Source organism: Anopheles stephensi, chromosome 3 (assembly GCF_013141755.1).
Source record: "Anopheles stephensi strain Indian chromosome 3, UCI_ANSTEP_V1.0, whole genome shotgun sequence".
Classification (NCBI taxonomy): domain Eukaryota; kingdom Metazoa; phylum Arthropoda; class Insecta; order Diptera; family Culicidae; genus Anopheles; species Anopheles stephensi.
Genome location: NC_050203.1, coordinates 72,889,206 through 72,903,049, shown reverse-complemented (window position 1 = coordinate 72,903,049; position 13,844 = coordinate 72,889,206). Strand labels below are relative to the sequence as shown.

The 13,844-nt window shown below is 47.0% G+C and overlaps 2 protein-coding genes across 9 annotated transcripts in view; both read left to right on the top strand.

The window, feature by feature from the left end:
• Positions 1 to 9: 9 nt before the first annotated feature.
• Positions 10 to 2,611, top strand: LOC118510658 (ATPase family protein 2 homolog). Its single transcript, XM_036052783.1, has 2 exons — positions 10 to 524; positions 595 to 2,611. Exons 1-2 carry the CDS (start codon positions 47 to 49, stop codon positions 2,553 to 2,555), a joined length of 2,439 nt encoding a protein of 812 aa, XP_035908676.1. The 5' UTR covers positions 10 to 46; the 3' UTR covers positions 2,556 to 2,611.
• Positions 2,612 to 13,195: 10,584 nt separating this feature from the next.
• Positions 13,196 to 13,844, top strand: part of LOC118510659 — a 53,482-nt gene continuing 52,833 nt past the window's right edge. For 3 of the 8 annotated variants that reach the window (XM_036052791.1, XM_036052784.1, XM_036052785.1), the window contains exon 1: positions 13,196 to 13,617. The gene's annotated coding sequence lies outside the window, so the exon portion shown is untranslated. Of the gene's footprint in view, positions 13,618 to 13,657; positions 13,677 to 13,844 lie in introns of those variants that run through there. The other 5 variants (XM_036052789.1, XM_036052790.1, XM_036052787.1 and 2 more) reach the window with 3 other exon arrangements.

Sequence of the window (13,844 nt, the reverse complement as noted above, 5' to 3'; positions counted from 1 at the left end):
CAAATTGAACGCACATTACGAAACGTCAACCGAAACGTCAACTGCAATGATTTGTTTACATTTCTCAGTGTGCGCGCATGTTTACGAGCGCCGGTGCCGGACCAGAAAACGGTTAAAAATGCCACCAAAATCGGCAAGCAAGAAAGAACGGCCACTCTGGTGGAACTGTGAAAAGTGCCAAACGTATCTACCGACCGGTGAATTGGCCAAACATCAGGCGGAAAACTGTGCAGCGGTGGATAGGCTGAGCGGGTCCGTTGATGCGACCGGAACGTACCGATGCCGCCGGGTTGAGGTGGGCAGTTTGGCCATTTACGAAGAGGTCAAGCTATGTACCGAAAGCCAACGGTACGGGCTTGTGCTGTTACCCATTGGCGTGGTAAGGAAGCTTGGCCTAATGCTGGGAGACTATGTGACGATAAAGCTAGTGAAAAGTGTGGATGGTAGCGAGCTGGGCACGGTCGTCCGGACGTTGTGGCCCGTCGATGATCGGAATGGAGCTAAGGTGTGGTTGGAAGCTCTAGGTAAGTAAACTAGTACAATTTATCTACAATAATCCATCACTGCAAATAAAACCCAATTTTCCCTTGCTAGATGAATTTGAAAGCGTACCGGCGAGTGAACTGCGCGCTACCGTGACCACCATCAACACTCGGCTTGAGGATGCGGAAGAACTATTTCTCCGCCTCGACGATCCCTCCCAAGCTAAGCTGCTCGAAAAGAATGGAAAGTTTCTGCTTACCAGCTTAAAACACCAGCTGACAGGATGTGCCATTTTGAGCGGCAATCCACTCTGCCTTACCGTGTGCAACAAACGATTCCGGTTCCGGATCGATCACGCTACCACGAACGGCAGCAGCGATCGGTTAATTGATCAGCTAAACAAGCTAAGCCTTTCCGATCGAACGTTTGTCGTCCTTAACACCACCAAATTTACGCTTCTCGATGACGCGAAAGCAGCGCAGCATGGCCATCGGCAACGAATGTACAATTTAGCCAACATCGGTGGTCTGGACAGTACGATCGTCGAGCTGAAGGAACTTCTCGATACGGCTTTCGGAATCGGTACGAGCAGCGGTTCGGGAGGCAATGGTGGCCCTGTCAGCCGTGGCATACTGCTTTCCGGCGTATCGGGCGTAGGAAAAACGATGCTCGTCAATGCACTGGCCACCCACTACCAGTGTCACGTGGTGCGGTTAAACTGTTCCGAAGTGTTTAGCAAATTTTACGGCGAGTCGGAAGCGAACGTTTCCCGGCAGTTTGCGGAAGTGTTCGACGTTCATCCGACCCGTGCGATGGTTATAGTGGAAGAATTGCACAACCTGTGCCCGAAGAACACCGGGACGGATATTGTGAAGCGCATATCCCAGCACTTTCTCAATCTACTGGACAGCTTGCACGGTAATGTACGGGGCAATCGTACGATTGTGCTGGGGACCACGGATAATGTGGACAACGTTAGTCCCTTGCTACGGCGTGGTGGTCGGATGGATTACGAGTTCGAGCTGCCGGTTCCGGATGCGATCGCTCGGGAAGCTATCCTGCAGCGCAGTCTTGCCCGCTACGGTCAACCGGTTCCTGCGGAAGATGTACGAGCAGTGGCACGCATTACGCACGGTTACGTTGGGGCCGATTTGGAAAACCTAGTTTCGAAGGCAGCATCCACCGTGAAGCTGATCGATGGACCATCGCTGATGGGCGCCCTGCAGCACGTAAAGGCAAGCGCGATGCGTGAAATCATGATCGAATGTCCTAACGTCCGGTGGGCCGATATCGGTGGACAGGACGAGCTGAAGCTAAAGCTGCGCCAAATCATCGACTGGCCCATCCACCATCCGGAGCTGTTCGAGCGGCTCGGCATAAAGCCCCCGCGCGGTTTGCTAATGTTCGGTCCGCCCGGCTGCTCAAAAACGATGATCGCGAAAGCGATCGCGACCGAGAGTCGGCTCAACTTCCTGTCGATCAAAGGGTCGGAACTGTTCTCGATGTGGGTCGGTGAATCGGAACGAGCGGTGCGGGATCTGTTCCGGCGGGCCCGGCAAGTTGCACCGTCGATCATATTTTTCGACGAACTCGATGCGATCGGTGGTGAACGTTCGGCCGAGTCGGGCAGCTCGGTAAAGGAACGGGTACTGGCGCAGCTGCTGACGGAGATGGATGGGGTGAGCGTGCTGAAGGATGTGCGGATTGTGGCCGCTACCAATCGGCCCGATCTGATCGATCGTGCCCTAATGCGTCCGGGACGCTTGGATCGGATCGTGTACGTACGTTTGCCGGATGAGGCGGCCAGGGAGGAAATATTCCGCATCAAGCTGAAAAGCATCCCGACTGCGGCCGATGTGGACGTGGCGGAGTTGGTGCGTCGTACGGCCGGATGTTCTGGGTCGGAAATTGAAGCCATCTGCCAGGAGGCCGCACTGAAAGGGTTGGAGTGTTCGTTCGATGTACGGGAAATTGGTTGGACACAGTTTGAGCATGCACTGGAGGTGGTACGGCCGAGAACCAGTCCGGACCTGTTGCGCTTGTACGAGCAATATTTGAAGCAACATCAATAATAAATGGGCAAGCAATCATTTGTGCCACCCTGTTATTGGGAGGCAAATGTTATTGAGATATATTGCTGTACGGGTGACTGTGAGGCCAGAGTTCTGTGGCAAAGAATTGAAAGAAACTAGCGAAAAGAAAAGAACGTTTTAGCACCTGCTTCCTGCGAGAAGTGCATCAAAAACCAGTTGAGCAAACAAAACACGGCGCAACACGGAATGAGGCTTCCAGGGACCCTAATTGAGGTAAGTTTTTCTTTCTTTTTAGATAAACAGTAAAATAAATGCTTTTTTTCCCTTTCGTCCTCTTTGTCTCGCGCTATCGACCACCGGAGTGATTTCAATTGTCGAAAATGGTCGGAATTTGAAAAAAATCCGCTGGCTGCATACCATTCGCGGTGGCCCAATTTTCACTGGCCAAGTAGCGCGCTGCGAGAGTGATTAGTGTGGCCAATGTATAACAACCGCGCCAACAACGCAGTCTCATAAACCTGTCAAATAACTCAAACTTTTAATTACATCCAAATAACTCACCCCTTCGCTGGGGAGAAAAACCGGGGCTTGAGGAGAGTGAACCTGGGTGGGAGGTTTCAATTTGGAAAAGCTGTTGCCTGATGCACTCCCCCTCAGATTGAAGTGTGCATCTTGTGTGGATGCGCGTGGAGTGCGAGAAGCGTAAATGGAGGACCCCCGAAATCGGGGGGGGGGCGCGAGCACCATTATTAGCTCATTGTGAAGAGTTTTTCTTCCCATTTGCTCGGACCATCCACACACACACACACACACACGCACATGCTCTGCTGCTTGGCAGGCGGCCACCGTCCGGGAATCCCGTCACGGAAGTCTAATACACAGCGAGAGCCGACATGCTTCGGGCGTGCTGCACCCTGCAGTTGCATAATGTCCAACCATCAAGAGGCAACCCGGCACTGGACCGGAGAAGGTTGGTAATAATTTTACAAAATGTGTTATTATTATTACACTCCGCGCCTTTCTTTTCCCCTCCACTCTTCCGACTGATCCATATCGCTAGATTGTAGATTGGATTATGTTACGCCGAGAAGTTTTGAAGTTGGAACTGGAACGGTTCCGTTTGACCATGGCAACGAACTCGCACGATGCACTTGGCGTGTGCGATGGGGGGATGATGATTCGATTGGGGGGTGGGGTTTTTTTGTCCCTCTTTCAATTCCACTCGACAGGCACTCATCATGTGCGGGGTGCAGAAATCAAATCGCTGCACTGAAAAAGTTTCACTGTCCGGAATGTATGTATGTTTTGATGAATTACCGCAATGGTAACTGGTGCATGTTTTGGGTTTTTGGAGTTGAGCGAACTGTTTGGGAAAACTGTTTCCGCGATGGATGCGTTAAAAAATGGACTGACTTTAAAGATTAGTCATGCGATGATGATCCGACGTCCTCGAGCGATGTACCCGGCACAGAGAGCTAAAATATGACAACGTTGTGTTGTATCAATCGATTTAGAGTAGATGTAGTCTAAACAGTCGAGGAACTGCAATTGAAAATTTGAAGCTTTAAGTTGAAAATAATGAGGTGTATGAGGCGACAGAGACCCCGGTCTTCACACGGCAGGACCGGGGTTCAAATCCCATCTGGGTCGTTCCGTCATAGTGAGGACAGACTATCGTACTATGCGGTATCAATATGCCTAGAAAGTCAGAAATGGCAGGCATAACTTAAGAGATCGTTTGGCCAAGAAAAAAGAAGATCATGATATCCCGGACATCAGATGCCAACAAATTCTTGACTTGATCTAACCCGCTTCTGGATAGTCTGCCATGTGTATGGGGCGACGACCAGAACGAGGTTCAATATCCGTATGTCCCACATTTTGAAGATAGGACCGCTTTCGAGGTTTACTTAAGGACAAAATAAGGCGGACATTTTTGCAGTATTTGCCTACTAGTCCAAATCTCACCAAGTCATCCTTTCCGTAAGCAGGACTGACTATCCAGCTATTAGTAAAATAAAGACAACAAAAGCCAGTAAAAGCTGACCGAGACCTTTCGAGGTTGTAGAGCCAAAAGTGAAGAAGATCTCATGCCACTATCACACTTAATTTGACATTTCTCAAATTTCCTGTCGAACTCGCCTGACAGATTTTCGATAGGCAGAGGCAGAGACGTGAGCAATGGTAGTTTTAGAGTCTATAGCTGTGTATAGCCTTAGCTTAGGTTGTGAGAAGTTTGAGATATTGGTTGAAGTAGCTGATGACTTTGGTTGCAAAACGTGTAGGACTTTGGAAGACTTGGAGGATACGATGACCGTTCGTAATGAGCATTTAGAAGATTTTCCCTGGAGTTTTCGTTTCCGAACGCTTGAGAATGTTTCATCCACCTTCACCACCTGACAAACGGTTTTGGTCATTATCAATCTGTCAGATTGGCCTTCCGAACTTCCAAGCCATCACTTCCCTGAATGCTTCCTCCAAGATCCTGTAGATCCAAGATCTTGAAGTAGTGGAGATGTTCTGCAACTTTGACACGATTGTAACTTCGGAAAACAACGTAAGCAGCAGAATCCGAGGGCGCGCATTGTTCAGGAGAATCATGCCTACTACGGGCTCCACAAACTCCTGAGATCCAAAAGACTCGTACAACGCACGAGTCCAACGAGACTACGGCCAGTAGTCTTTTACGGGCACGAGTCCTGGACTATGCTACTGCGGAGGACTCCAATGCACTCGCCATTTTCGAGCGACGAGTGCTACGGACTATCTTTGGCGGTGTATGCGAGCAGGGCGTGTGGAGAAAGGGGATGGACCACAAGCTAGCTGAGCTGTTTGGCGATGCAGACATCCTGACGGTTGCTAAAGCCGGAAGGATACGCTGGTTATGGCACGTGATGAGGATGCCGAACTAATGCCCTACCAGAAAGGTGCTCGTCAGCGACCAAGCGACCGTCAGTTGGCTGGACCAAGCGGAGTTAGTCCTGAGGCGGATCGGATGCAGCCGGGGGTGAAGGAGTGCAGCTATGGGACGAGTCTCCTGGAAACGGATTGGATACCAGGCCTTGTCTCTTAGACGTGCTCCATAGGAGCCGGCCAAGAAAGAAAGAAGAAAGAAGGTTGGCCTGAGTTCTCAAAATAATGCTCAGTCAGTCAGCGAAATGATATCCCTTCCAGACACATCTTGGACTGATGACATTTCCATTATATTAATAGCCCCAAAAAACGAGTTAGTTGGAGGACCGGTTGAGGATGTCACCAAGAATTCCACCGATCGGTGACTCACTTACTGTAGAACAGTTCTCGCCCCCGTTCAGTAAGTTACATCTTGACTAAACTCTCCGATTCAAATGCCTGCCGGCCACATTCCGCAGTTTCTTGTGCGTACGATTAAAATGCAATCGTAACCAAACACTGGCCACTTTCTTCACTCTCTCTGTCTGAAGCAACCTCTCAAACCCACTCCCACGATGCGTATGACTCGTTTCAATTTCGGGGAAGTGTGTGTTGGGGAATGACCCTTGAAATATGGTGCGTTGATGGTGGTGCACATATGATTTATACTTTCTCAGAAACTCAGAGGGGGAGCAAGCGAGCGGGTCTCACTCACTGCAAGATGTTTTCCATATGCTAATGTGGATGATGGTTCGCATCTCCCAAAAAAAAGGGGGGGGGGGGGGGAGGGAGAGGAAATCATTCCAATCATTTCCTTCTTCTGTTACACAAAAACCCCTTATTCGCCGAGCGGCACGCGAATAATGCGCCATGGGGGATGTATCTCACCGTGGAACTATTGCTACGATCAGCAGCGGCCTGGACCGCACAATGCATCCGACCCGATGTTGTGCAATTGTGTGTGTGTGTGTTTAAGGATATTAGTTACAGTGTTTACGTTATGCTTGATGTTGGCGGGCCATTCTTTTGCTCAGCAGTGTTTGCCATCACTCTCGATGGCGTGCATCGTTTGAATCATTGAGCACGCGTGTCAATCGGTATTGCACATGCGTCTGTGCAGAGTGCAATTAGAGGAAACTATTTTTAACGCACGATTCATCTACGTGATCCCTGATCCCTATAAACATCCTCCCAATGATCTGCCGCTAATGGATCGATCATAATTTTTAAATCAGATCACCATGACCTGTGGCTGCTGCTGCTGCTGCTGTCATAAGTCGCCGCTCAAAATTCCATCTAGAGCCGGGTGCATCGGGAATCTTGCTATTAAAAAGCAGTAAAACGGGTATGGTCTGAGCGAGAGCAACCATTTAGAACCATCGACTCATCGACTTGCCAGAATAAGTTTGGGTTTTTGAAAATCATCAACAGAAGAAAAAAATGCATCGAATGCAGTTTTAGTGCCTGAAGTATGCAAAACATTTTCCCGGCTCGGCCGACAGCCGCAGTAAAGGATTCGACACGGGCTTAACGAAGTCACCGCCACTAGCAAAATATATTCCCGGTATCAAAAGCCATATCCAACCCGGGGAGGTCCAACGTGTTTCGGGCTGGGCCCTGTTTTTATTGCAACTGCCACTGTCCAAGCGGAAATGGAGGAAACGTGCTCAGCACCGAAACCCGTCATAAAATCGTTTAAGGATATTGCAGGGAGCGCTTCGAGTAGTGGGTGCTGCATAACGTTGCTATGGTGATGCGGATTAACCAGGCGAGGGTCATAAATTTGTGTGCATCTTCAGCGTCTCTGGACGTTCCCGGTTGCTATGGTTTCGCGTGCATGTGATGCGGATGACGGGGCTTTTTCGATGTGGACTGTTCGGGGTTTTTTTTTACAGTTTTCGGTGCTAAACAGTAAAATTCACACAAAAAATGCCCGAGAACGACTGCATTTAAAGAAGGAAAAATGGGCATAAAGGGTCTGTTCCGTTTGCACAGGGCTTGCAGTACTTCTGCATGCTCTCGGTCGGCCCTTTTCTGTTTGTGCCAGAGCTGCACAAACTGCACTGCCCCTAGTACAAACTGCAACGTACCCGAGAGCTTTTTGCCTTGTACTTCGCACCCAACAACAAAAAAGAAGCCCTCCCGTACCGATTGTTGTCATTGGAGAATTTATTCTCGTCACGAAATGCCTGCTGCTCACTGCTTGCTGCTCTTTCGGTGATGTGTGGACCCGGTTCGAAACGTTCGTTTTCGAGGGTTCGCGTGCTGGGCGACGACACCGATGGCAACTTTATGACATCCGCGCTCGAAGTTTCGGACAGACACATAGGAATAGCGCACGTAGAACAGGAACATTCCAATAATGACACACAGCTTTAGAGTGCAGTTAAAATGCATGCCGGGAATGGGTACGGTTCGGTGTGAATTGCCTGCTGCCAGGAACAGGAAATGGGGGATTCATTCCGAGCCGAGCGAACGATAAAAAGTCGCCCGCTCAGACAGATCAATCCCCGGACTAGGTTTGATAGTTTGAAGTTAAAGTGCATAAAGAGTGCTATCTACCTTATTTTATGGCAAATTGGTATGCACGGTTTATGAATAGCTGTTCGGGGCATCCGTTGGGCCACATAATAAATTGAGACATGATTTCTATGTACCGATTCGTTCGGTGACAGCTTCTGCGAAGTAATTGGCTAGCTCCGGTTTAGCTGGCCGGGTTATTTCTTCTTCGCAAATAATCCTTGCCCCACTTGGCTTCGGTTTATGATACACCGGTTGGTTCTGGTGCCACCGTTGCACCGTACAGCACACGCTTGTAGCCATCGTAAAGCAAGCGGGTGAATCACACGCGACCACGTACTACGACGGGTTCGGAGTGTTGTCCGTTCGCTGGGCTGGAAATGCTTTCTTCTCCATGCATCGATGGGACCCGTGGGGCACTTGTATCAAGGTGTGAGGCGAGCCCGGCATATGTGTGCCGGGTCGTGAATTTTTATGACACTGGAGTTGATCTGCTTTGTTGGGCCAGCTACTGCTGGCTTGTAAGAGCCCGAAGAACATTGCGAATTTGGCTCCAGAGAGAGAGACAGGGGGTGGACCGACAAACAAAAAGAATGAAGGCAAAACCAAATGAGCATAAATTTGGGTAAAGTATAAGGTAAGGCGCGAGATTGCTTAAAGCTTTGCCTTGATTGAAGTAGAATTTGACGAGGAACACGAAGAACATTCACGGGATAAAGCTTGCACTGATACAGCTCTCGTGGATTGAAGATGTTATTAGCTTTGGAAGTATTTTTTAAAGACTTTGGAATTTAAGAAGTTAGAATTGGACACGAAATTAGGACATTAATTTTAAAATTAAATTTAAAAAATTAAAAATAGAGGTAGTTTTGAGCGATGTGTGAGAAGAAGAATAATGATGATCTACACTTAGCAACTCACAATTGTTAATATTTCTCTGATCCCACCAACTAACAAAAGGCCTGGATTATTCACCATGCTGCAGCAGCTTTAATGTTTTGTTACTCTCTGCTTTTAGTTTAGATATCAGAGGAAGTTAATATTGATAAGAAGGATAAAAAATGTAACTCCTAGAACATCACTGAAGAACTTCGTACCGATAAGGATGAGATGCGCCCAGAATTGCAGCTCGTCTATTTAGTGACTCTCAGTGATAGCAGGTCGGATTGCCAGTAGAAAAGGCATCGAGGATCGTTCTTCCGCACGCAGAACTCCGTCTACGGAGACCTATGATCCTCTGAAGCCCAAAATAAGTAAGAAGACTTACAAGTCCCAAAAGGGATCGAAGTGAAATCTAGTTCGAATCGTTCTTTAGCAAGCAGAATTAGCGGTTCCGGGTTATAGAATGTCTACGGAGGGCTCAAGACTTCATGAGTCCCTCAAAAAATGAAGTAGAGTCCATGACCAAATCCAGTTTGGATCATTTTTACGCACGTAGAACTTACTTTGGGGCTTTGGATTGATTACGGAGGCCCAAGATCTTCTGGGACCTAAAAAACTGAGAAGTCCCTGACTGATATCATTGAATGTTTAAGAGATTTGAGACTGGGCAAGTATTATCCCCATATAGAAGAAAATATTGGAAAACTCAAAATGAGTCCTCGCCTGATGTTACCACCACAACTCTCGTACCCAGACATTAGACTATACAAAAATATATATTTCGTAAAATTTGAAATTTACATGCCTTGAAGCTTATCTCTTCTAAAGTTGAAGTTTCAGTTGTAAGAATAGCACTCCTGAAGCCGTTCGGGGGGTCCCAAAATCTCAATGACTCTGGAAATGGAAACCAATATAAAAGAGTCCAGATAAAATAAAACTCCTAGACTTGGAAGCTCTTAGGTCCTATGGTGAAGTACGATAAAGCTAACAAAATAAACCTCCAATTCTTCCTCTAGACAATTCTAACAGACTAAGTGAAGCTATAATGATGATCGAGGACATTAGAAGGTTTATTGGCCTATCGCCGGGAAACCCCCAAACAAGAATAGGAGAAATGAGAGAACCTATGTCTACCGCATTGTTTTGCCATATTCTCACGAAGCCATTTATATTTGCCTGTAGGATTTACAATAATTCCCCACCACTGGTATTTACACTTGAAGCATGTCCCTGAGAACCCTTCTGCAACCAAAACAGCTTGTTGCTTACTGTTACGCCGTCTGCTCCGTACGATTGTTCAAGTTTAAGGCCATCCGGGGTAGATAGCGTCTCAGGGCGGCATCGTACTTACTGCCTGCCCAATCACTGTCAATGCCATCACATTGCCTGGGCTAGCGATAAACCATCAAAGCACCATCGTTCGGTAGGGCCTGTTGCGTAGCAATAAAACATGCGAACTGATCATTAATCATATCTGTCCCAGTGGATGAATCTAAATAGAACACACTCTGGCACCGGTTAGGACTAAGCGAGCCGAGCAAACAAACCAATAAATGGAAATAAATAGGAAAGTGTGCTTTTGCGAAACCTTCGGCCTCCCAATCGGGGAGGGATTTTGCTTGGCGCGGAAGGCATCAGAGCGAGGTCGTTCGTACGCAGGGACGACCATTTTTACGCACACGCAATTCTGAGCGGAGATGATGATGGCTCACGTGCCACGCCGCTCGCTCGCTCGTTTATGCTCGAGGATAAACGAAAAGATGCTACGTGTCCACAGGCCCCAACAACACATCCACTTCGGGGTTCGGTTGGATTTCCGTGCGTGCATCGTAGCGCCCGAGCACGATGTGATGGGTCATGAACCGCCGGGCCGGGGCACACACGCCTATGGGCGAAAACGGTACGAGAGACTTCAGAACCGTAACTTGATGCCTCACATTTTATGTGGTTTGTTTGCACCGTAGCCACAAGGAGTGTTCCCCCCGTCCCACCCTACACCAACCTCTCTGTGTGCAGCAGGCAGGCAGCGTGGCTTACGCGCTAATGAAGCATCTGGCCCGATGGGACACGTTCTTCCCGGGCACACGCACGCCCGATTTTTCGGGGGTTGTTTGGTGCTGTAACGTTTACTCTAACCCAGCCGCCAACCACACATCAACATCTTCATCCATGATGCTGCCGCTCGTTCCGGATAGTCAGGAACTATGCCACCATGTCAACCGGGCGTATGTCAATCCTCCGTGGTGGTGAAATGATGGGATGGCAAGCGTGCGAGAGGTTTGAATTTTTAACGACTGCAAGCCAGTTTTGTGCTGATCGATTCGGTTTGATTCGAAGATGGATTGGTGAAGCAGACCTTAACGCTCAAACGGGGTGGATTTTTTGTTTCTTTTTTGGGGGGGTTTATTGTTGCTTTTAGGTCTCCGTTGTACGTGTGCTACTTCTTAAGCAGCGTTCTTTATCTCCGAGTGGCTGGTCGTTGATTGAAATGGGAAATGTTGGCGGTGGTGGTCCATCCGTTTCGGGGTTTGAAACCGGAAGCTCACGGTAGGTGCTAGGGCTCTATCAGCGTTAACATGCCGGGGGATTGTCTTTTGATTAGAGCGATCGAATTGCTCGTCGTGAGGAGAGTAGGACAAGCGAGAAATTGACACTTTCTATTTTATCTTTTACGGCACTAAATACAATGCGTTTGTAGTGCACACGTGTCGTTTGTTTATTTTAAAAATAACAGCTTATTTTATTACAAGAAAATAATTCTGATACAATTATTTTGGATTCATTTTAGAAAAAAAATATCTTGGACTTCAAAAGATAAAAAGTAGTATAAGTTTGAACCAAATATTTTTTGAATAATTTCAAATCAAAAATTTTAATAAAAAAATTTATAAATACATTTGAGAAATAGAATGAATAGAACGCAAAAAGTAAAGTAAAACAAATGGATAAAATAAGACGAAAATTAATCGAATAATAAAACTATTAACATAAAGTTAACCTATCAGACTTATTGAAAATTCAAAAGCATCACATAACGTCACAATTGCAACATCGCTTTATCCATGGTTAAATTTTAATCTATTAATTATCCATCCATCCAGTTAACGCAATTTAACATAAACACGTTCGCATGAACAGAGAGCGATAGAGAGAGAGAGCGAGAGCGAATGAGTGAACTACTTCCCCTTGTGAGGTTCATTTGCACTCGGGGTGGAAAACGCGCCATTCATTCATTCGCAGCATCATCAAATCGCACTGCACGGATGCTGAGATGATGCTGCGGTGAACTGGCCCGCCGGAATCGGAGAGCGAGAGAGAGAGAGCGAATACAGTAGAGTCCGATCCAATCCCTTGAACGTGTTTTGATTGTGAGTAATATTTTTGCTGTTCACTTTTGCATTGAAGAGCACACTATTTCGTCGTTAGAATGTAATAGAAATGAGTAAATATTTGACTAAAAATATATAATTTTTTTTTATTAATTTGTTCTTCAAAGAGAATTTAATGATCAATACTCACAGGACAACACAGCTCTATTAGGGCCGTTAATTGCAGCTATCATCCTAGCCATTGGTGCTTCTGTTCATATGCATGAACTCATCGTGAACCTTTTCGCTTGGATGATTTCGGTCAGTGTGGGAGATTTCACCGCATCTCGTATTTTCTCGGTACAACCCGAACGAGGGTAACCTCAAAAGTGTTTTACCTTCGAGTTTTAATTTCTTCACGTGAATAATTATCGTCACAGGCAACACGACTCTGATCAATAAAAAACATATATCGTAACACAACATCGCATTTAAACGTATGTAATGTCATTCTAAATATGTAATCTGTTAAATATGTTGCTTTGGCTCTACATCTTAAAAATGTATACTCAGGTATATAAAAAGGTACATCCTAAGCTGGATACTCAGTCCTACGTACGGTTCTGCCTCCGATTAATTTATTGTCGACCACCCGAAATCTAATTAAAAAAAACCCTTGTAAGTAGTATAAATAGAGGTGACGTTTGTCTTTCACATGCAAGAATGGGTGTTCTTCTGAACCGAACCCCCAAAAGCAAGAAATGATTAGCCAGCTTCGTGTTAAAAATAAGTCTAACAATCTACTGTATCATTGGTATGACCTAGCAAGCCTTTCAGCCAAGTAAAAGAATAAAATAACAAGAGGGAAATATCTTTCATGAAGGAAAATTGATAATTTTTTTGCTTAAATTGGTCTTTTAAATACAATTCCGTAATCAACACCTTCCCCTCATGAACTCACACGCAGCACGAATTCACCCGCCCAATGCCGCCCGAACCCGGTCACTGCTCGACCGACCCACGCCCGTTCGCTGCTGGCACATGGGCCCTGGTGAGCAGAACCGTTTCGCTCTTCCATATTTTTACTTACTTCCTCGACGAGGCACGACGGTTTTTCGCGCGCGCGATCAGAACAGAAAGACGTACCTGCTGCTCTCTGTGTTTTCACACCAGAATAGAGAAGTGGCGTTCGCGGTCGCGACTCGACAAAGCGGAAAAGCGGATATCCCAGTGGGACAAGTGAAGTGTGTTACTCCACGTGTGAAATGTGAAGGAAAAATGTAAAAAAAAGGAAGCTGGTTAAGGCAGAGTGGTCAGTGTCACAACCGTGTGGACACAGCGTGGCTCCCCTCGTGATCTTGTTGTGTGTTTCCCCAGCGAAAAATGAAGCAGGAAGGAAGGAAGGTTTAAAATCAAATCATGCGGTTGAATGAGCTTACTGTGGTGTGCTACCTGTTCGCGTGGTGCGTAATCGAACGTGTGTGAATGCGTATGGCCGGGTGAGCAAATTATCTTCTTACCTCCAAGATACGGGATCCCGGGTGCGCTGTGTGTTCTGGTGGGGTTTTGGCCGGTTTTTTTTTGCCTTCATATTTTCGATTGGCCCCGAAACCATCGTGGTCGATCAAGGGAGAGACAGAGTGAGAGTGTGTAAGTGATTTCCTTTGTCCTGTGTTCGTCGCCAAGCCCGGCCCACGTTCCAGCGTCCCTAAATCCAATTTCTTGG

Coding starts and splice junctions, on each gene's coding strand:
- LOC118510658 (XM_036052783.1), top strand. CDS start 47: ATGATTTGTTTACATTTCTCAGTGTGCGCGCATGTTTACGAGCGCCGG. Junction 525..594: donor GGTGTGGTTGGAAGCTCTAG/GTAAGTAAACTA, acceptor TTCCCTTGCTAG/ATGAATTTGAAAGCGTACCG.